Source organism: Nannospalax galili, unplaced genomic scaffold, assembly GCF_000622305.1.
Source record: "Nannospalax galili isolate Female #2095 unplaced genomic scaffold, S.galili_v1.0 scaffold95, whole genome shotgun sequence".
In the NCBI taxonomy this organism is placed as follows: domain Eukaryota; kingdom Metazoa; phylum Chordata; class Mammalia; order Rodentia; family Spalacidae; genus Nannospalax; species Nannospalax galili.
Genome location: NW_008342393.1, coordinates 11,067,629 through 11,090,902, shown reverse-complemented (window position 1 = coordinate 11,090,902; position 23,274 = coordinate 11,067,629). Strand labels below are relative to the sequence as shown.

The window sequence follows — 23,274 nt, the reverse complement described above, 5'->3', positions numbered from 1 at the left end:
TGTTACGGTGACCATGAAGAGCTGGTGGGGCTGAGGCTTGGATTTGTGTTGTCTGTGGAGCTCAGTGGAGATATTTTCTCCCAGCTTTTTTACCTAATTGGTGAATTCTATAACATCAATGAGGTTTTAAAATACTAAAAGAAAAAGCCGGGCATGCTGGCAACATGCCTTTAATCCCAGCCCTTGGGAGGCAGAGGCAGGCAGATCTCTGTGAGTTTGAGACCAACCTGGTCTACATAGTGAGTTCCAGACAAGCTGGGGCTACAGGGAGACCCTGTCTCAAAAAGACCAATAATAAATAAATAAATAAGTAAATAAATAAATAATAAAATAAAAGAAGGAAAAAGAAGCAGCTTGAAACCCATGTCACATAAGAACACGTGAGCCAGGGAGGCAGCCAGGCCAGAGCATACACACTCATGAACAGATGTGGCCTGTGGCCCAGTGATGCTGTCTAGCCCAAGTCTACATGTGAACTGCTTGGGTCTTGAATTTTGGTGGCTATTTGATACTCCTGTCTTCCACCCCTAATTAAAGTCCCACGTCAGTGTTTCATCTCCTATTCCTCACTAACATCCTAACTCTACCCTCCAACATAATATAACAGGGCAGAAAGAAGTCTACTTCCACCAGATGAACTGAGCTGAACTGTCAGTGGGTAAAGGTGCTTGCTTCCAAGCCTGATGACCTGAGTTCTATTCTGGGACCCATACGGTGAAAGGAGAGAACTGATTCCTGCAAATCTTCCCCCAATAAATAAATGGTTTTTTAAAAATATATATAAAATTTTCAATGTGAAAGTACTAGTATGCTGGGGGGATGTGTACTCAAGGCTTGAGTAAGTGAAAAACTAAATAATGTGCTAGATGGCTTTAGCCGTCAACTTGACACACCAGGGTTGAAGGAGCCTCAACTGGGGAATTGCTTCCATTGGACTGACCTATGGCCATGTTGTCTGTGGGGCATTTTCTTGATTGTTTAGTGAGTGATGTGCAAGGGCCCAGGCCACTGTGGGCAGTGTCACCCCTGGGCAGGTGGACATGATTTGTATAAGAAAGTAGGCTAAGCACAGGCTAGGGGAGCAAGCCAGTAAGCAACACACCTCCATGGTCTGTGCTCCAGGTTCCTGCCCTGAGTTCCCGTCTTGGCTTCCCTTGATGATGGACTGTGCTTATAAGCCAAATATACCCTTTCCTCCCCAAGTTGGATTTGGTCAGTATTTTTCTCATAGCAGTTGAAAGAAACTAGAATAGAAGTCAAAGTTTCATTTAGCTTCCCCAAATCTACCTCTGTGTGTAGTCCTATGTCCCTTAACCTCTTTGAATCCCAGTTATTTCATTCCAAAAATGGATTTAATCATGACTCTCTGTCTCAGGAAAGTATTACAAACAAGCAAGAGTAAATAGGAGTATTTTTGTTCAGTGTCATGTAGTTAATACAAATAACACACACATACATATAGAATGCATTATTACAGCCCATTCTGGTATTGAGTTAATCTTTGTGGCACTCTTCTGTAGATTCCTACTCAAATATTAGTCTCGGTGTTTCTTATCGATTCACTGGTGGTATGGTTTGACTCTGAAATGTCCCCCATAGGTTCGTGTTTTGAGCACTTGTTCCCTTGATTGGTAGGGCTATCGTGGAGGACTATGAAACCTTTAGGAGGTAGGGTCTAGCTAGTGGAAGTAGCTCACTACGGGGGTGTCTTTGTAGGTTATTAGCCTAGCTCCTAGTTCTGGCTGGCCACTCAGTGCTTCTGGTCTGCAGCCTTACGAACAGCTGTTGCTGTAGGTTCCCACCAGCACGACCCAACCACTGTGCCATGACTTTCTATTTTGCTGGACTGCAACACTCTGCAACTGTGAGCTGAAATACACATTCTTTTAAACCTTAAATTGTTTCTCTGGGGTATTTTGGTCACAGTAATATTAAAGTAACTAATACAGTTGTCAGGGTATTTTCAGAGCACCCACTGTTAGTATTGCTTGATAAGTTCCATGTGGAAACAAATGAAAGTAAGGCACAGTCTCCTACATGTGAGATCTGAATGACTCATCCATTGACTCCATCCTGTTACCATTTATGTAAATGGCTCTTGGCATATTTTATTAGAGCTTCTGTAATTGTATTAGAAACAGAAATAGGAATTGAAAAATAAAAAACGGCATACCTGGATGGTTATTAGTAAAATGTCTAAGGCTGTTGGTTCCTCAGGTGTTGACAGAGACTTCCTCTGGCTTTGCAGTTTTGAGATCTGCATCCATTTGCCGTTAAAAAAAGAATAAAGCATCTCCACTTCTCTGATGGTGACTATGAGTATGTTGCCATGCCTATCTTTAATGGGTTCATAGTAGACTCTTCCCAAGTTGTGTGTTCCAAGTAAATTCTAGAAACCAACAGATTATCGGTTTATCGGCTGATATTGTAAAAACAGAGCAACAAAACCACAACAAAAAGCACTGAATAAATGCCAGATTTCTGCAAAGCTGGGTGCATTTTCAGACTTAGACCTAGCATAGATAGCACTGTAGAAATGTGCTTAACAGAAGCTCAAAGAAGTCTTCACTGTGAGCCTGCAAAGATTACAGCAAGAGGCACAAAAAATGTTTTATTAAGCAAATTCAATATCTGTAAATATCTCTTTCCCACATAGACACACCAGCATATAAACCTCAGTGACCAGCACTTGAAGAGAATCCCAGATGTTTTTAAGAAAAATGTCTGATATTTCAAGTATGCTACTTGTGGAGTTTTCAAGAGATCTGCAGTGAGCTAGTATGAGGTGGAGTTGTTTAAGATGAAGACGTGAATTGACAATGTAGCATATTGTACAGAGGTCCCTAGATTACTGTGCACTCCCTGCGAGGTGCTTTAACCAGGAGATTGGCCTGGGTTGACTCATTCTGCCTCTCAGGGAGTTCTGTTTACTGAAAGGTTTGTTGAAAGTGTTTATAAACTATGTCAATGGAGCACAATACTTTTAGAAAAGTAGGAAGGGAAGGATGCCACATAAAATGTGAAGGCGCCAAGGTGGGGCTATGAAAATAAACAGGAACTTTACAAATACAAAGGGGGATGGTGGTGGTGAAGATCTCCAACCAAGAGCACTATATGATAGGAGCACTATATGATAGGAGCACTATATGATAGGAGCAAATATCTTCTGGCTTCAAATAACTATGTTTTAAAAAATTATAAATCACTGCCGAGCTCCAACTTGGTTTGTGTGTGTGTGTGTGTGTGTGTGTGTGTGTGTGTGCGCACGCACGTAAACGCATAAATGACGGTGAGATGATGTGCCAGCAAGAGACCAAATGTAGAACTGGAATTTTTAAATATGGCAAGGTTGACCTAAAAATGAATGAACTAGCTGGCCAGTATTCACATCTTCTCCAACACTGGAGTATTTCCTCACAGGTAGAGACTGTGTCTTAGGCCATTTATTCTATCTCACAAAGGCCAGAGAATGAGTAAGGAATTTCACAAATAATTACTGATATAAAAATGAATTGGGTAGGATTTTTTTTGTATGTGGTCTAATCATTCAGACTTTTCCTTTCTGACAAGTGACTTCAAACTCAGAGAAGAGCTACATTGGTAGGACTTTTGGTCTGCATCTATGTATAGGTTTGTGTACAGTCACTTTATTATGTGGACGGTGTTATGCTGTTGAACTGCCAAACAAGAAAAAACTAAAAAAACTGAAGGACAAGGAGTCGGGTGAATGGTTGGCAGTCTAACAGTCTCTGTGGTGTAGTCCATTTCAAGCTACCAAGGGCGTATATGACAATAAGCTTTCAAAAATTCCTGAATATTTAACAGTTAGTTCTCTACAGCTATTGAGACTTCACATGTACGGGTGTTGTGCCTGAGGGCTGGTGACAAGTCATTAATTGTTGACAGTTTACTCTCTCTGGTCCTGAGCTTCACCATCTTAAATTAAAGGCCCTTGCAGTTTAGGCATCCCTTAGGCTAATCCTTACCTTCTAGAGTGGTTGAGGGATTAAATTAAGCAACACATAAAGAAGTGTTTCACCAACTCTCAAGCCTGCTACCCTGTTGGGTGTGGATTTTTAAAATTCTGCTCTAATTGGAATCCCCTCTTGGTCCCCATCTATATTTTCTAGGTCTAGCCAAGGTTCCGTATTCTCTGGGAAGACATTCCTAACTCTGTTATGGTTTGGATCAAGAATGTTTCCCAATAGGCTCATTGAGAGGGCATTGGATCATGAAAGTTCTGATGTAATCAATGAATTCTTCCACTGATGGATTCATAATCTTGTGCATTATTGGAGATAACAGAAAGTAGGAAGTAAGGCCTGTTTGGAAGAAGCAGATCACTGGGAGTATGCCTTTGAAGGGTATATCTTGTCTCTGACCCCTTATATTTTTGTGCTTCCTGGCCATATTGAGGCCAGTCATTCCCTAGGCCACATGCAAACACTGTCTTGATATTCTGCCTTGTCTCAGGCTCAAAGCAGTCGGACTACTCAAACATGGACTAGGACCAACCTCTGAAAGTCCGAGGTGAAACAAATCCTTCCTTCTTTAAATTGTTCCCTTCAAGTATCTGTCACAGTGATGACAATGCTGTGCAGATTTGTCTCTGAGGTAGAATCGACTGTTTCTCTCTCTCTCTCTCTCTCTCTCTCTCTCTCTCTCTCTCTCTCTCTCTCTCCTGCATGTGTGGAAGCATACCTGTGTTATGCAATGCCTGAGGAGATCAGAAGAAGGAGTTGAATCCCCTGGAACTGGAGTTAAGGACGGTTTGTAGCCGCCACATGGGTGCTCACGGGAATTGAACCTAGGTCCTCTGCAAGAGCAGTCAGTGTTCTTAACTGCTGAGCCATCTCTCCAGCCCCCCTACTGCCTCTTGTATAAACTTCTTTGTATGTGTCTGGCCGCATTGCACATAACTGAAGCACATGTCGCAAGACATGTTTCTTTCTTTTCTGTGTCTCTGGGTCTTTTGCACAGTGCTGGCACATAGTAAGAACTCAGTAATACTTTGGTAACTGAATTACCATGCAATTCCCCAAACACATTGCAGAATATGATTCACTATGAGCCAATGCTGATGGGTATACATTGATTAAGGTGACCATTTCATTTAAATAAAGTTTTTGGTGGCTCACTGTCAGTTTTGGACAAGTTTTTCTAATGAGTTGAACAGGAAAGCACTAAAAATCTTCTTGACATTCTTCCTTAATATCAAAATGGATTGGGTAGTTAGCTTTGGAGGGAATCTGATAGCAAAGCAGACTGCTTTTTTAAACGGACCATAATAATATCTGTCGTGCTATGTTATGCAAACTGATGACTCTACATTGTCATCAGAGGAAGGAGACCTGAATGATGGTTAACAAGAGTGTGTCCAGGTTACAACCAGAAGACGTGATTAGCAGTTAGCCCTAGGCAGGAGGCACCATTCTCAGAGGTCTTATTAGGTCTGAGATGACATGAAAAGTTAAGGAAATCCAGAGTCAGGATGGGAAGGCTTGGAAAAAGGTGAAATTTTGGAGAAAAAATTTTCCCTTGAGAAAGGAAGAAAGCTGCAGCCTCATCTATTGTTACCAAGCCCTTATTCACTGATGCTCATTTCTAAGAACCATGGAGGAGGGAGTTTTAATGTAAACAACCTGCGCTGTCTTTTGAGGATCGGTACTTCAGATTCCTCCCACTTCGGTGGCAGCCTAAGAAGAGGCTTCTATTTCCCTGAGAGAATGAAGCAGTGTGGGCTTGCTCACTTACAGACTTTCTCATCTTGATTTTTTTTTCTTCCAAAGGATAACCAGTATTGATCTCTCTTTCTGCCTAGGTAATTAACAAATTAATTTTTTGCACACTTTATTTTTTCAAATAAAATATAAAGTTACTTCTAAATAGATTATAAATAATGCATAATAGAGTTCTACTTCTTTTTACTATAATGTGGATAACATCTTCTGTTTGTAAATTAACACACACTAATATGTTAAAGTATTGAGATTATATATATATATCTGAATTTGAATCCATAGCCTACTACTTTCTATTTGTGTGACCTTGGGCATAAATGAACCTTTTTAGACCTCATATTTGCAATCTGTTAAATGAATATTAATAACACCAGGTTCTCATTAGGTTGAAGTGACGACTGAATGAGATAAAGTTTGTGAAGCACTGAACACAGTTTGTGAAATGAAAGAGGTTGATCCTATAGTACTGTTAACTACTGTGTGATAAGGGAGGATGTCACACACAGCAGAGACAGAAAACAAGTAAATTGCATCATTGTTGGCATGTACTATGATGAAGGGTAAGTCAGCAAGCCAGTGCGCTGTGGACATGGAGCAGGGAGAGAAAGACTATGGCTAAGGCCCCAAGTGCTGTGCGAAAAATATCTGGTCCACTACTGAAAGAGTCTAAAATAGGAAAAGCCTTGGCCAGGGTCTTTTAGATTGGATACTATGGCAGAAGTACGGAGAATGTATTGGAGAAGGTTAAGAGTGGAAGGAAGGGGTGCTTTTGGAGGCTTCTGGGGTTAACAGGAGCTATCGGGCTGTAGCAAGACTGGGAAGAGGGGAGTGAAATACGACATCTGAGGTCAATCAATAGGATTTAATTATAGTTAATGCCTATTATATATAATACGTTTCTATTTTCCTTAGAACATTATAAATGAATTTTAGATTAGTAAAGTAACCTAAAATGTTAAGTATTTGTCATTTCACCAAAGGCTCTTCTTCTGAAAAGTTTTTCTGTACCTTCTCTCCCCATTGAAAAAGGTGTTTTCAGTATTTTCATTCTGAAGAGCACTATGTGATGAACTTGGGCATAGGTCCTACAGCAGAAGGGTGAAAGCAACTGCTGTCATTAAGGTAGGCAGCAACGTGATGGCGATGAGAACACGTAACAGGCTTGGGTGCAGAGGGTGCTGGGAGCATGGCTGGTTATTGAGGATTATGAGACTGATTCCTGTGAAGACCTGGAGCTACCTAGGCAGTAACTATGCTGTGTGACACGTTTCTGTGATTCCTTGTACTTTGGTAGATAGTTTCCCTCAAGGGAGATTTTTGGGCTGTACGGGGTTGGACTGACAAATACACTTGGTCAACACTGAGTAGTGTGGCTCTGCCACATGCTGGGCACTGGAGAGATTGTGGTTACCAAGACAGACACAACCCTTGAACTCAGATTCCCATAGTTCAAGTGGGCTACTATACAGATAATGACAAGACAGTTAACTACTGGTATGATAATCATTATTCTGAATGAAGACTACAGTGCTGTGGGAGAGTTACCTAACCAGGAGATCAGAGAATTGGCTCCCTGAGGAAGTTTGAAAATTAAACTGAAACCTAAAGGTTGTGTAGGAGTTATCAAGGCGAAGAGGTGAGAGAAGAGGAAAATGACATGCACGCTAGCAGAAGAGAAAGACAGACCAAAGTGGGCAGGAAATCACGAGAGGGTGGAGTTATGGAAGCCAAAGAGCGTGTCAATGTGGAAAAGACCAAGACCATGTTTGTCAAATACCGCAGAGTGCAGAGAAGACATAAAAGTGTTCATCGACTTTACTGAAGCTGAAGACATCCAAAGAAGGAGGCAAGTTTCATGGGAGTCTGGGCTATACAATTTTGGGATTCTCTTAAAGAATACAAAATTAGGTATAAAAGTGAATACTTATTTTGAAAGAGGAAAGAAATCCTCCTTTTCCCATCCCTCCTACTGGTCATCCTGGAGTATTTGGAATTTTGGGTCCCTTTTGTTCCTGAAATTCCTTTAGGCTGTTTCTCAGAAATGCCTTTTAACACCTCCACTCATCCTCTGAAACAGCTGGGACGCTTGCTGCTCATACAATGAGGAACCTTAAAGCTCTAGTTTTGGGAGTGTCTTCTGCCTCTGCTGGTGTCCCGAGAGTGCAGTTTTATAGGCATGGTGGTAGCAAAAGTTGGAGGGCAGAAAACTGATGGGGAATGAGGAAGCCAATGGAGAAGAGGGTACACGTAATTCAAGAAACTTACTATGAGGGGAAGAAGAAAGATTATTTGGTAGCTGAAAGACTGTGTAAAGCATGGAAGGAACTCGAGGGATAGGGTTAACTGGGGAGATGAATTTTTTTTATTTATTATTATTTTATGTGTATGCATGTACTGCCTGCATGTAGGTAAGGGCACCCATGTTGTTCAGTGCCCGGGGAGTCAGAAGAGGCTGTCGGATCCCCTGGGACTGGAGTTACAGACAGTTGTTAGTTGCCATGTGGGTTCTGGGATTCGAACCCGGGTCTTCTGCAAGAACAACCAGTGTTCTTAATTGCTGAGCCATCTCTCCAGCCCTAGGAGATGAATATTTTAAAATAAAGATAGAGAAAAAGTGAGACCCAGGGCATGGGTAGAGGAATGAGCTTTTGATTGGAGGGATGACACTTCATAAACTGTTGAAACAAGGGAGAAGAAACAGAAGGTGAGGGTCTCTGCAAGGTTTGTGAATTTGGTGGTGGGGAAGGGGAAGCAGTATGGGAGAGAAAGGAAGATTTTAAAATAGTTGCTTTATAGTGTGAGAAAGTAATAGAGAAATGAAATGGACCACTAGGTAACATCCCATGTGAGAACTGTGGTCATACAAAAACATTTAGCCTTGTGTGTATGTGTGTGAAAGATTTTTTTTTTTCTTTCAGTAAGCAGGGTGAAACTAGTATAGACTTGTTGAATTGATCTAGGCTTGTGGTTTTTTTCTGAGAGAAAATCTGGACTATTTTCAAGAGAATGATTATGATGCATCAGGGGATCTCATCTTAATAAGGAGGGAAGTGGGTTCAGAAGGGAGCGATATCTTATGAAAGGTGGTGGGATCAGAGATTGAAGGGGGAGGACATGCAAACGTACTGAGTGACAGTTGTGCAGGGTCACACCGGCCACAGAGGCATCCCTTAGCATCTGACTGACTGTACTGGCTAGTCACAGTCTGATCCTTCTCAGGAAGCCTCCAATAAACACACAACAGAGTACTGCTTGAACTTCTATGGTGGGTCAGTCTGTGATCACCCATGTCCCAGATGTATAGTTGGCTAATGTGAGGAGCCAAGCTTCTTGGAAACAAAATTTATTTTAATGAAAAAGCAGTTTGAAGGACAGTGGTATGGTCCAATCCAGTGGGTGGGTCAGCAATGAAAGGAAATGCTCTGAATTCACTACTGACACCTTGGCCAGCTCTAAGAACTTTTTGAGTTATAGGTGGAGACTCTGCCATCAACAGTTAAGTACACTGTCTGCTAAAATCTCTGAGGCCATGAAAGACATAAGGCAGGTAACCATGCAGTGAGGGGCAAAAGTAACTTTTCATAGCAACACAGTAATTTTTTATGAGCTCACTGGGTTTAGTTGTTAGTACTGCAGGAGTTCAAAAAGAGAAATTCTCATAATTTTAGGTAAAGGTGGAGCTATAGAATTTTTTAATGAAAGTTTAAAAGATCATAGATGGTATGGCCCTGCTGGCCAGAAACAGCTTACTTTTTTTGTTATACAAATGTCAAGGGCTGATGTAACTGACAGCTTTGCAAGTGCATCACTGACAGAAGTTCAGTTATTACATAAGGACCCCAGATTCATTGCTATGTCCATGCTGTATCGGAAGCACATTAGAAAACTGCTCCCAACACCTCTTGGTCTCTGTCTCTCTTTCCATATACCCCACCAGAATGGCAAGGGTCCTTTAGTGACCTGGTCAAATTTCTCTTGCTTTACAAGTAGTGAAAATGACCTTGAAAGAAACTGAATTGACTGAGTAGTATCAAATCTAGAACGGTATCGTCTCACACCCCGTTTCAGGCATCATACCAAAGGCTCACATGAGTAAGTGTACAACTCAAATTGTCCAAGAGGCCTTCCTGTGGCTACAGATCTGAGAGGAATGAGCCTACCCTTTTCCTGGGAACCAAACTCCTCAAGTTTTAAGACACTTTCCTTGAGGGTCTGGGTTCAAGCCTGGTCCCTCACCTGTAGCTGGGCTGTTGCAGCAAGCATTTTCTGCCGAGTTTGTAGCACTGTGGAGGAGGACATGGAGATAGGTACACTTTGCCTCAGCCACCTTATGTCTTCCCACATACAAGACAGCTGCAAAAGAAGTCACGAGGTCATATCATCGTCCAAGCCAGTACATGATTTAGGTTATGGCATCAAAGCAAAGCAGGGAGAAGGAAACCTGACCCCCTGATATTTGTTCTCCAGTCCATTTTCAGATGCACACGAAACAACTTTTTGATCTCTGTCCAATTGGAAAAGGATCTGAATGCTAATGAAACAGTCAGATCTACATTTTAGTCTTTGCCAAATGATCCCATAACTCAGAATAGTAGAGACACAATCTGACAGGATGCAAGCTTCTTTGCTTTGAAAATGCAGTGGAAACACTACTTTGGCCTTTAAAAAATGACACAGGGCATACTAGGGCTGCAAGGGATCTTTGAGATAATTTACCCCCACTCCAAACTTTGATCATGAGAGACCCCTCAACTAGAGTTTCAGAGATTTATGTGCAGTGACCCTGGTGCAAAATGAAATCAGAACTTGGTGTACCTTTGTGAACCACAGAAAATCTTGTGCAATAGAACTGGTGTGAGAGTCGTCTATTTCAACAATTGGTATTTGGTCTTCATTGGTGACTAACATGTTATCTTTATAATAAAATATAACAGCTATGTAGAGTCCCCTGCAAAGAAAAAAAGGAAGAAAAAATACTTTCTTTAATTATCTTCTCTACCAAACTTGAGTCTTAGGAAAAAATCTATATAGGTTTAGACAGGATAGAAGATAGGTTTAAAATGTATCTATAAAGACATATTGCATCTATTCATCACAAATTCATTGGCTATAATTCAGAGAGGTTGGTATCTTGCCCCTGGTATCTTGTCAGGGGAATCCATTCCTTCAATAATAATAAAAAATAAATTTCTACTCAGCATCCACTCAGAACCCAAATTAGCTTATTCTAGAGAAGTTGACTTCCTAGAAAAATTACATAGCGCTTACCGTTTTAAGGTCTTCACAAACTTGTTTGAGGAATGGAATAGATGCTTCAGGCTCCTCGACACTGACTGCTTGCGGCCTGTGCTTTGTAATTTTGAACTTTCTGCAACATAGAAAAAAATGCAGTGCAAATTCCATTTGACCGATCAGCACTCCTGTCTTTTCTTCCTACCTTTCTGCTTCCTCTTGTCCCCTCATGTCGCTTATCAGTTTTATATAAGGGTCCAGTTCATTTGTTCCTTCAAGAAACTTGTGTATCTTGAGATACTAGTTGCTATGGCCTGAATCTGGAATGCCCCCCACAGGCTGATATTTTGAATGCTTGATTCCCAACTGATAGAGCAGGTTGGGGGAATTCTGAAAGCTTTGGGAGGTGGGGCCTGGCTGGAGGAGGTAGGTTTCTGGGGCCAGAACCTTGGGTTGTATTATTCTTCTTGATGTCTGAGCTTCCTGTCCACCAAGGGATGTAGAACAGTTGCTCCCATGTGTTCCCACCACCACAATATGAATACTTCACCATGCCTTTCCTATCAATGGTGTGAAACCATGAGCTAAAACAAATCCTTCCTCCTTGAAGTTGTTTTTATCTGGTATTTTGTCATAGCTGTGTAAATGTAATATGCCAGTGGTTAATTCGATTATTAAATAGCTCTTCAAAATGTTGAAGGTGGGTAATTTTTTTTTATTATTTTTCATTTTATATGTATGAATGTATTGCCTGCAAGTAAGTATACCTGTGTCATGCAATGCCAGAGGAGGTCAGAAGAGGGCATCAGATCCCCTAGAACTGGAGGTACAGATGGTTGTTAGCTGCCATGTGGGTGCTGGGAATCAAACCCTGGTCCTCTGTAAGAGCAGCCAGTGCTCTTAACCACTGAGCCATCTCTCCAGACCTCTGAGGTGGGTGATATTTATAACTGCAAGGGAAATCACTTAGATCTTTTGTTTATACTCTCTAGATAAGAGATTATCAAGTGAGATAAACAGAAATAGAGTCAACTTTTTTCTCTTCTCCCTTCACAAACTGCCTTTTAATGTTCATGCATTTCTTAAAGCTTCAAAAGCTCTTTGTTAGTCTATACATCCAATCAAATCTTTTCATTGTAGAATTGCTATAAGCACATTACAGAAAATTTGGAGAGTAGAAAAAAAAGGGAGGAATAAGAAGCAACCCACCTAAATCATCCAGAAACTTCCATATGACCATGGTTCCCATTCTAGGGCAGTTTTTTCTATTGTGTATGCTTGTGTATAAAAGTATCTTTAGGGGCTGGAGAGATGGCTCAGAGGTTAAGAGCACTGACTGCTCTTGCAGAAGACCTGGGTTTGATTCCCAGCATCCACATGGCGCTACAAACTGTCCTTAACTCCAGTTCCAGGGGAATCCGACCTCCGTGGTATTGCATGACACAAGTGCACTCACGTACACGCAGGCAATACACATACACACAAAATAAAAATAATGAGTAAAATATATTTAAAAAAGTATCTGTGGGGCTAGGTATAGCTATCACCCTCAATGTTCAGAAGAAACTAACCGAGAAGTAAATTGGCTTGCCCAAATGAGCAAAGCCAGCCCCTGAAAAGACTGAATAAATAATTTTGAGGGAAACTACTGTGTGTGAGCGTGTGTGTGGGTGCCTGTGTGAGCATATCATCCATTGTCTCTGCCACCTCTTCTGTTTATAACCTGGAGCTTTCATTAATAACCGTAGTGGAATTCCCAGACTTCCTGGAAGCAATGTTTTCAAGCAATGTTCCATGGAGCTGGAGTGGATGATCACTGATTTCAGCTGTTTTGTTCTATACAACAAAGGGAAGCTGAGGTTTTTGCTATCATCACTCAACTTTGGACAGACATGTCCCTGGGGATGAACACAGGAGTCATATGACTGCTGTCACACATAGAAGCCTGGGTAGATGGCCCCAGTTGAGGCCTACCCAGTGGCTCTGACTGTGATCCTGCAGGAGCCACAGACAGAAATATCAGTCTGATCACAGATCAGTTTCTGACTCGTACTAGTAATGGTTGTTATTGAAAGAAAAAAGTAAAATCATTTCTTTTTTTCTGATTTGAACATGAGCTTGGCTGTTGGAAAACGAAGCAGCTGGACTTCCTGTTCAATGAATGCTGAAGGTCAACATTTTCATTGCACCTCACTCTTTCTAAACCTACTAAAACCAGAACAGAGATGAAAGAAATAAGTTAATTCTATAAAGTCAAATAGATGGGAAAGAAGGTAGCAGCAAGCAAGTTTTGGTAGCCAGAAGCAGGTAGGCAGGTGGATTTAGCAACTTGAGAAAGATAATGCCTAAGTCCCCAGCGGAGATCGCTGAGAAGTAACCTGATTCACCTCCGAGGCTCTGAGGCTACTAGAAGCAGGGGTGGGTGAGGCACATGCAGCCAAAATCAGAAATTCTCAACATCTGTTTGAAACAGACTTCTAGATCTCCTTCCCTACTGCATAGCTAACCGAAGACTCTTTCCTACTAGATGAAAGTTAGTGGCTTAATCTCCAAGACAAACAAACAAACAAAATCAATGAACCACAAAACCAAACCAACCTCTCAAGCCAAAAAGCAGGCCTCTGGAGTAGGGCTTACCAAGACCTTAAGGACAGAAGGAGATAGGGTGATCAAAGGGATGGTACTATATACACAACTGGCTGATTGCATTAAAGTTTGCATACATATTTCCACATTGTGGTCTCAGAACACACATATCTAAAGTTATTCTTTCCAGGCAGGACATGGGAAGAAATTTCTCTGGAGACTTTGACCAGCCCAAGAATACACTACACCCACAGATTCTGACATTGGTTATTTCCCATTGCATAGACTATGCCAGTTAACTCAACAGTTAAGCCTGTAAATAAAGTGCCTTGTCCACGTGCTCTGAGTTCCCAAGTGGCTACTGATTCCTCTTCTCCTTAATCTTTGCAAACATCGAAGGATCATCAGGCAGTTAAAGAATATATGTACTGTGAAATTCAAAGACCAAAACCAAATAAAAGAGCAACTCTGAAGGGAGACTATATTGAGAAAATGCAAAATGAAATAAAAATAGAGCCTCTCGTTAGTGCTCTGAGAGACAAGACACTCATCCTTTAAGAAGGACATGGATTATTTTTAAAAACCACAAACTAATTATAGAACAAAAGCACTGAGAAATAAAGATATATTATCAAAAACTTAAACATCCAATAGGAGGCTTAGAAGATAAAAGTGATGAAGCTTCTGAGAAAGGGGAGCAAAAGGATATAAGGATAGAAAGTTGGGGGGGTAAAGAAAAATTAAAAAACTTGGCCTATGCATAGTGACATGTAACCACAATCCTAGCACTCCAGAGGCAGAGGCTGGAGAATCACTGTAAATTTAAGGTCATCCTGATCTAAAGAGTGAGTTCCAAGTCAGCCAGGGCTATATACAGAGACCCTGCTTTAAAAGCAAGCAAACAAAACCCAACAACAAGTGGGGAGGAAAGAAAATCATAGGACTAGTCAGGCTAGTCCATATCTAAATAATGAGCACTTGAGTAGGAAGAAAGAGGAAAAGGAGGACCAGAAAAAAATTAACTTAAGACAATATCCCACACTTGAAGGGTATCAACTTCTGTACCAAATGGACTTGCTGAGTGTCCAACAACAGACAACAGAGTCTAAGACACATCAGAATGAAATTTTAGAACACTGAAGTCAAAAGAAAACTGAAAACTTAGGAGGGGGAGAAGAGAGAGAAAAGATAGAAACAGCCTTGGAATCAGAATGTTACATGACTTCTCAGCCCTGAAAGCTGGAAGGCATAAAGTGGTACCTCCCAAATTTGAAGGAAAATGATTTCAGCTGAGCATTTTATGCTTGTCCACACCCTCAGTGAGAGTGAAGTAGGATTGGTACCCCTTATACATAGAATGTCGCCAAAGATTTGCTCCTAAGCACCCTCTCAGGAAATTACTTTCCTCTCAGAGGAAAGGCTCCTCCAGAGGATGGACTAAGCCAAGAAAGTGGGAGGCGTGCAGCACAAAACATGAAATCCAATATTTGGAGTGATAAACAGAGTCCTCAATGTGGTGATGAAAGGCAGTCCCAGAGTGACAGCTGCACAGGGGGCATGGAGGCAACCGGTCACCTGCTAGATGGGCACAGGGTGGAGACTGGGAGAGGATTACTCAAGAAGATGCAATTGATACAGTGTCTAGTGTGTGTTGAGTAAAGGGGGCTGTCACTGGAGGATAGTTTGGGGATCTATTACTGTAATCATATAGAAAAATATGTGAATGCCATCAACTGCAATAATCAACTACAAGAAAAACAAAGAGAGCTTTCCAGGAAAGGACAACCATCAAAAGATTTAGATTTCCTCCATTACAATATAAAGGCTAAACATTGATCCTACTAAAATTCAGTTATTAGCATGATAAAAAGGGAGGAACTATGCGTGCACATAAAGGGGTGTAGTAAAAGAGGGTTAAATAATCATTTTTTGAGAGAATGCCTAAAATTGAAAATGAAATCAAGAATTAGAAATGTTAGAAATATGTTATGTAGAGATACCAAGACAATACTTGGAAAGCTAAAAGAAATTAAGAGTTTGCCTTTGGAAGCAAAATTGTAGGTTATGAAAATTACTTCCTTTTTCTCCTTTTTATTAATAATTGTTTAAAGTACTTAAGTTATGTAATCCTTAAGTAATGGGTAGATGAGGCAGACATGATTACAGTCTACAATTCGACCCTTTACAGATGAATGAAGTGAAGCACAGAGGGGTTTTGCAAGTGCCACAGGTTGACACAACTGGTGAACACCTGCCTGAATCTGAGCTCAGGTAATCTAGCCTCAGAGATATGGTATAGCCACATAAAACTTAGTTATATATGACAGATAAAAACAAAGATTTAAAAATTCATTTAAGAATATAAAAAGAAAGCTAAGAGGCACTTCTACCAGTTGGGAAAGGAAACCAACTATAGAAGGGACTGAATAGTCCAGCTCTCTTCTGTCTTGGACACATGGTTAGAGTTCTCAAAGTAAAATATATACTTATGTATTAGAATATAAATTCGAATTTCTATATGTCTACTATAATTTTAAATATTGTTTCCGGACAAAACTACAACCGAGCTTCAACAATAATGTGAAATTTGTCATTGTTCCTGTAATGTGAGTTGGCCATTCACTCCCTTTCCAAATTCTCCAACCTATACAAATCTTTGAATGTAACCATGTCTCTTCTTAAAGAGAGCAGTGCTAACAGAAGGGAGCCCTTAGGCTTGGCTCGGATCGGGCGTGTGACCAGTTCTGGCCAGTCAGTTTTGAGCATCAGTGACCGGTACCAACTTTTGCAAGTATGAGCTCTTTAAGCTGCTTTCCCTTGGTGAGAGCTAATGACAAATAGAGAGGATAACACAGAACTTCCCCAGCAGACTAGTGCTAGATGCATAGCATGTGGGAAAATTCATGTTGGAGCAGATTATTTGGATATTGGAGCATAATATATTCATCTTGATTAACAGAGTGTCTAAACTCACTTTTCTCCTAAGCTCTCCTGTGGATTTTACACTGTACTCTGCTTGGCTCAGAGCTCTGGAGCACAGGTTCTTATTGAGCACTGTAGTTCTCTAGCTTATAAGTGTTTCGAGCATGGGGAGTTTGTTTTATGCCACATATAGTGGGCAGGTTTTTAGTTTGTGTTTGGCAAGTTGAATTGTTGGATGATAATTGAAATCCACTCCTATAGGATACTGCTGTGATGAAGACAGTTATCTTCTTTATAGTCATGTGTGTTGAGCTGCGTGAACAATAATGCGTCACCTACATCTTCCTTGAATTTGCATCCCAGTACTGAATATGCAGATAAGTCATAGCCAGCAGTTTAACTAAAATGCAGGAATTGATGGAGGGTTTTGATACTGCCTGTGTAGGATTTTGGTAGGAACAGAGATATTTTCTTATTGTTTCTGCACTTGGAATAATGCTGTGTATTCATTGAGGACTCAGCTCATGCTCCAGGTTAAGTCAAGCACCGTGGCTGAAGAGTGGCTCCATTCTTCACTTGTAAGAACAGTGGTTGAAAAATAAGCTTGAGTTTGTGCTGGGTGCACTCGATCCATTGCCTATTCAATCCTGGCAATAACCCTGCAAGTAAGATATCCTAATTTTTCTAATGAAGAAGCTGTGATCAAAGTTAGGAAGTGGTAGAACGCAGATTTAGGATAATTTTTAAAATTTTATTTATTATCTTTATTTTTTATGTGTATGCCTGTATTGCCTGCATATAGGTAAGCGCACTTGTGTCCTGCAATGTCCGTGGAGGTCAGAAGAGGCTGTCGGATCCCCTGGGACTGGAGTTATGGACAGTTGTTAGCTGGCATGTGGGTGCTGGGATTCGAACCCTGATCTTCTGCAAGAACAACCAGTGTCTTAACTGCTGAGCCATCTCTCTAGCCCCCAGATAATAATTTTTTTCTAATTCCAAAGTTTATTAAGTTTTAATTGTAAAGCGTTTAAAGGTTTATGTCAACCAGGCTTGGTGGTGCATGTCTTTAATCCTAGCACTCAGGAGGCAGAGGAAGGTGGATTTCTGTGAGGTTGAGAGCAATGGGTCTACATAGTGGGTTCCAGGCCAGCTGAGGCTACAGGGAGACCCTGCCTCAAAAAACAAACAAACAAACAAACACTTTCCAATAAACCACAGTATCTCAATGTAGTAAAATATTTTAAATAACAATTTCATAGTTCTCTGTAATCAATCTTTACACTATCCTCTGTCTTTCCTTTCAAACCCAGAGCTATGTTAAATCATCTTAGAATCATTTCTTTTCTTTTTTTTTTTTTTTTTTGAGTGAGGTAATTTATTTTATCTTGACATTTATCTCAACATTTCCTAAAGTTTACACCATAGAATACTAATTCTCTGGAAAAGGTTTTATATGACTGAAGAATTTGGAAAATGCTTGTTTAAATTTTCTAGGTCTCTGTATCATAGTCTTTACATTTCCAAGAGAGGAATGAAGAGGTTAGGATTTCCCAAGTTTACCTGACCAGAGACCCGTTTTCACTGAGCACCTTTCAGAACCTCTACTTCTTTGGAACACATTTTGGGTGTTGTTTCAGTGTCCAGGATACGTATTACTATATTAAAGAAAGTCCTTTTGTGGGAAGGTCTACTTTGTGCTTTAGTTAAATTAGACCTAATAATATGTGTACATTTATATTCCTATGGGATAAAAGCATGTGCACAACAGAGTTGCATGGAAGCTATAGAAATAATTGGATTGTCCAGGAAATAAATTCTTTGTTATTAGAGAGCAATAGGGAAAACATCAGAGTCCTTACTAATAAACAACCCAAAGTACAGTCTTCCCTGGCAGTTTCAGCTTCCCTCCTCGGACAAAGACCAACCGCAAAGTGGCTATGGATTTCTGAGTGCCGTCTGTCCAATTCCTATATTCCCTTTGCTTCCGTACAGGAGCCAGTGGGCAGGAGGCAATGGAGAGGCAGAAGAGAAAGCTGCCCAGGTGACAGCCTGCTTGGTTAAGTGAGCCCTACAAACCCAGAACTCAATGAACTTTGGTCAGTATGGAATGTTGCAGGTCCTGTTTTGGGTCAAGTCTTCTTAGAGCTCCAGGAATGAAAATCCCACTTGGTTTTCCTTCTCCAGCTGTTTTCATGCATATTTACGTCTCCTAATGAACCACTCATTAGAAAAACATCATTTTCTTGCAAACACTTGTCCTCATCTCCAGCTAGAGCCAACATTTCTGAAGGGCCCTGTTGTCACAGCTATACAGTAATTGGGAAACCTTTTTTGCTAATGCTAAGTATGATTTATACCTAGTCCAAACACAGCTAGCACAGCTTCTCTTAGTTTCAGCCAGGGATTTCTTACCCAGCTGGCTCAGCAGTGCCCTGAGTCTAGAGAGCACAGAGTAGTTGGAGATCTGATGGGAGCATGGAAAATGAAAACTTTATGGAGGCTTTAATTCTCCAAATAAAACTAAGTGCCTCTTCCACGAATCATTACACAGATCAGAAACCTGACCCTGTCCCATCTGAACAGCCCAAGCAACAGAGAAGCTTTTAAAAGCACCTTCCAGATTCTCTGGGTGAAGTGGGGCTACAGTCTGGAGGAGGTGAGCTCTACTTTCCACCAGAACAGTGGGATGAAGGAAGACTAAAGTTCAGGGTGGGATTAAAGTTCAGTGTCCAGTCCTGATGTGAGGCAAGGGGGACAGAAATGGGACCACAAAGCCCAGGCCACAGCTTGGGCAAGTCAAGTAGCCTCTCCTGTAACTACCAAAATGAGGATGAAATTGATGTGGTGGATGTGAAATTGCATTGTAAACTATATCATCAATAGATTTGAAGGCCTATTATTGTCATTATCATTGTCTGAGCTCCTTGGGCCATGCTTAGGGAATTTTTCTTGGGGGCAAGTGTGGAGGGAGAGAGGTTGTCTCGAAAGACACACGGAGGAGTCTTGCGGAAGGCCAATGCCAAGAGAAGAAAATTGATAACAGCAGCTGCTTTTCTTGTGATTATTTTCAAACTGTTCCTGTGGAGAGAAGGACAGAGAAAGGGAAGGGAAGGGAGGAAAGGAGAGGGAGGCTCTGTGGAAGGGTTAAAGCAAGATAGTGCTGTAAAGTGATTCCAGATGTACAAATATTAATATCTCTCTCTCCCTGATGAACGAGAAGGTATGACCCCGCTAGGAAACTGCTAAAATTACCGGCGCCACCGAGACCTCAGTCGATGGCCCAGCGCAGATTTTATCCTTACCCCGGCAGCTGTGACGCTGATGAAGGGCTCGGACCTGCTGCAGCAGACTCTCCAGAACCTCGCTCTGTCCCTGGTGTCTGGGCTCTCTGTCGTCATAGTCTTTCCAGTCTATTGAACAAAAGAAACAAACAGAGGGAAATTTTAAAGCAGAGACAGCCTCTTCCCTCCCCGCCTGAGGTGCTGGGGTTTTCTACTCACTACCCACAGGCTCCGCGGATGAGAACCCAGCACACGCAAACCTGGCAGGCAACACCAAACGTTTGGAAGCTGCCATCGTGCAGGGCCCTGTGAAAAACAGTAATTGTGGTTGGCTTCTTGTGTCGGGCATCTGGGGGGCTAGAGAAAATAGTACTTGGGAGCCATAAGAAAATAGTTAATTTGGGAGTCCAGTATCTCCTCTCCTAGCTCTTCTTTCCTTTTTAGCATCCACTGTCCCGATCAGTTCCCCTGCCACCTCTTGACGCACCACCCCAAGTCTCAACTGGATTTCCACAGTAGGAAAGACAGGGGCGGGAATGTGCAGACTAGATGAAATCCACAGTCCCAATGCTTTTATTGTAGGTTTCACACTTTTGGCCAAATTGACATTTCTTTCCAAGGAAAGAGCCCTTGTCAGATGCCAAGAAATGGAAATCTACATTTTGCTCTAATGAATGTCTGCTTTGGTTAGCTGGCACAGCAACCCCTGCACATACTCTGAGCCACCAACCACCCTGTCTGCTCAGTCTCTAAATATACAGTATTAGCTTACATGGCAAATTTAAATTGCAGTCCCCTCTGAGATTTCTCTCCCCCTTCTCTTTTCATTCCATTTGGTTATAATGATATCAAGAGTAATAACTCATGTGGGACTAATGTCAAGATTGTAATTCTGCTGTCTCCAGCTTTAGGTTTTAGGTTTTTTTTCCAGGAGGTCAGTCATTTCATTGTCCATCCCTGCTCCTATTTTCTCTCCCCTGGTTTTCCTTTCTGAGCTTTTCAAAAGCAACAACTTCAAGTGTGTCTCTGTAAAGGCTAGTCACGCTACCTTAGAAAAGCCAGTTAGTTCACTTAAAGTAGTTACAGTCCTTTCAAATTCCCACCCTGACAGAGTTGTTTTACAGTAGTCAGCCTTCATTAGACACTTAAGTGCTTTACTGAAGATAGCCCGTTGTGGTTCAGCTGAGGCTCAGGGGTGCAGAGGTTAGGGGGGACACAGTTATAGGGTCCGTTTAACCTCGGGAGGGTGCAAGCCAGGTAAGGTAGAGTAAGGTAAAGCCAGGTTGTGGGGTACGCTAAACCCTGATGTGAACACTGACTCTTCCCATTCCCGGCTCACGGCAGGCAAGTCATTTACGTCAACAGAGCCTCCACTCCTTAATTTGAAAAACGAGGATAGTGTCTGTTTTGTGAGAGTTTTATGAGATGAAATGAGAAGTATATTAGGTAACTGGCACGATGCCTATTACATGACAGGCATTCTGTAAACAAGGCTTGAAGGCTATTCAGTATGAAAACATCACTTGTTACCCTATGTGATGATTATCTAAGAAGAAGTGGGCCTCAGAGACTTAACTAATCCTGCTTTCTTCCTTTTCTCTCCCATGTGCAGTCCTTCATTTCACCTTCAGGAAGACTGAGGCCCAGAGACACTCCCCACCCCATTCAGCCGTTTCACAGGCTTGGTGGCCCAGCCAGGGTGATGCGTGGCCCAGCCAGGGTGATGCGTGGTCCAGCGGCCTTCGATGTAGTTAGTGCTCATTCTCATTTTACTACACTACACACATTTATTTTTTCTTTTGGGCAGGAGAGTCAGAGCTTTGTTGGAATTTGTCTGTTGAGGCTTAGTTGTGGTCAACTCTGGAGACAGAAAATTGGCATAGGTGCCTTTTGTAGGCTCTGTTCCTTGTGGGCAAGAACCATGACTGAACTTCTCTTTGCCTCGTTTTTCTTCTCTGTAGAGTCAGTTTTTAATCTCTTTTGGAGGTTGAGGTTGAAAAGAAAGAATGGGAGTAAAGTATCATCCAGGTACGTGGGAGACACTCGTATGATGTTGGTGAGGCATTTTGAAGAGGAGCATGACAGTGTTCAGGTAGGCTGGGGTAGGGAAGGCTCTTTTTACTGGGAAACCTGGAAAAGTAGCTCTAGGGCCTTGGACTATTTCTATCTAACACCCCTTGCATCTGGACATAATGAGAATACACATTGCCTTCACAGGCTCACGTGGGTTATTGTTTCTTTGGATTTGTGCCTCTCCAATGTCTGTGTTGTGATGAGGATGAGCAAGAGTTTGTGCTTGGGTTAGACTCTTGGGTGGCTGGATTACCACATGGGCCTGAATGTGCTCATACATTCTAATGAGTCTTAACGTTGCTGACAATGCAAGAGGCGGTGAAGTGGGTCTAGGCTTTCCAGCTCAGCCCTATTACATCAGAAGCGAGTCCCATCTGATGACTTTATGATACAGAAGAAATTGCTAATGCTAAATTGCAGTCCAAGTGAGCCCTGAACAATGCCAACGTTTTGGAAAGAATGAGTTTTTCTCATACGTGTTTGGAAAATTCTGATGACTACATAAAATAAGAGACTTCAGGGATGAGGGAGAGAGTTGAAAATATATTAAGAAATCAGGAACCTGACAGGAATAAACTCAGCATGGTAGGAAAAGAGCAGATTGTGCCACATAATACAGCTCACTGTTCTGGTAATGAGACACTTCAATTGCAACACAATGCAGAGCTTACATTCACTGGCCATATCAAGGTTTTCCTGATCGTAACTCAGACAAGCCTGTCTGGGCGCTTTTCTCTTATTATGTACCATACCATATAACATAAGTCTATAAAAACACATTAAGGCCTTTTGTAAAAATATAAAAAACTTTTATAGCTTACTGGAACATATTACCAAATTTCCAATTACTCTGTCATGTTAGAGTACATTGTCGTCTAGTAAATATCTGAATACTGATACTCGTTACATCCCAATGTCATACTCTGCTTATAAATAGAACAGGAGTGTTTTTATATTGTTCTTTCCAAGAGATACGGCACAGTCTGAAGCAACAATAACCATAGGCTAGTGTTTCAGCGCTTTACCAGTTACCCTTGCAAATCAGACATGCTGTTTGAGAAAGCCGTGATAGCCACTATGTTAATTTCCAATAAATAAGTGACTCCTCTTTGCCTGGGACAACTGTTCTTGTCATTCTGGAGAGAGCTCCGCAAATGAGGGAGAGCATCTGAATAGAACTTACAACTCGTAGAACCCGATATCTGAGCTTTGTAAGTAAATGCAGATCAGAATTTGTGTGGGTATGCCTTTGGAATAGGTTTCTTCCTACTGTGCTTCCAGGTCAATCAAGAGTGTGTGTGTGTGTGTGTGTGTGTGTGTGTGTGTGTGTGTGTGACATGCTTTTCTGTATTTTCTATTGTTCTATCTCTAATAATCCACACACTCCTATCCTTGCCAATAGGATTGGTTCCTTAGTGTCTTAATCTTTATTCTCAGTG

The 23,274-nt window shown here is 41.5% G+C and overlaps 1 protein-coding gene across 1 annotated transcript in view; it reads right to left on the bottom strand.

The window, feature by feature from the left end:
- Ankfn1 (ankyrin repeat and fibronectin type III domain containing 1) overlaps positions 1 to 23,274 on the bottom strand; it is a 167,626-nt gene that overhangs the window by 44,684 nt on the left and 99,668 nt on the right. The window contains exons 8-12 of the mRNA XM_029565982.1: positions 19,784 to 19,891; positions 11,010 to 11,109; positions 10,557 to 10,689; positions 9,978 to 10,094; positions 2,174 to 2,389 (exon numbers count right to left, since the gene is read on the bottom strand). Coding sequence (XP_029421842.1) covers positions 2,174 to 2,389; positions 9,978 to 10,094; positions 10,557 to 10,689; positions 11,010 to 11,109; positions 19,784 to 19,891 — 674 coding nt within the window. The remainder of the gene's footprint in view (positions 1 to 2,173; positions 2,390 to 9,977; positions 10,095 to 10,556; positions 10,690 to 11,009; positions 11,110 to 19,783; positions 19,892 to 23,274) is intronic.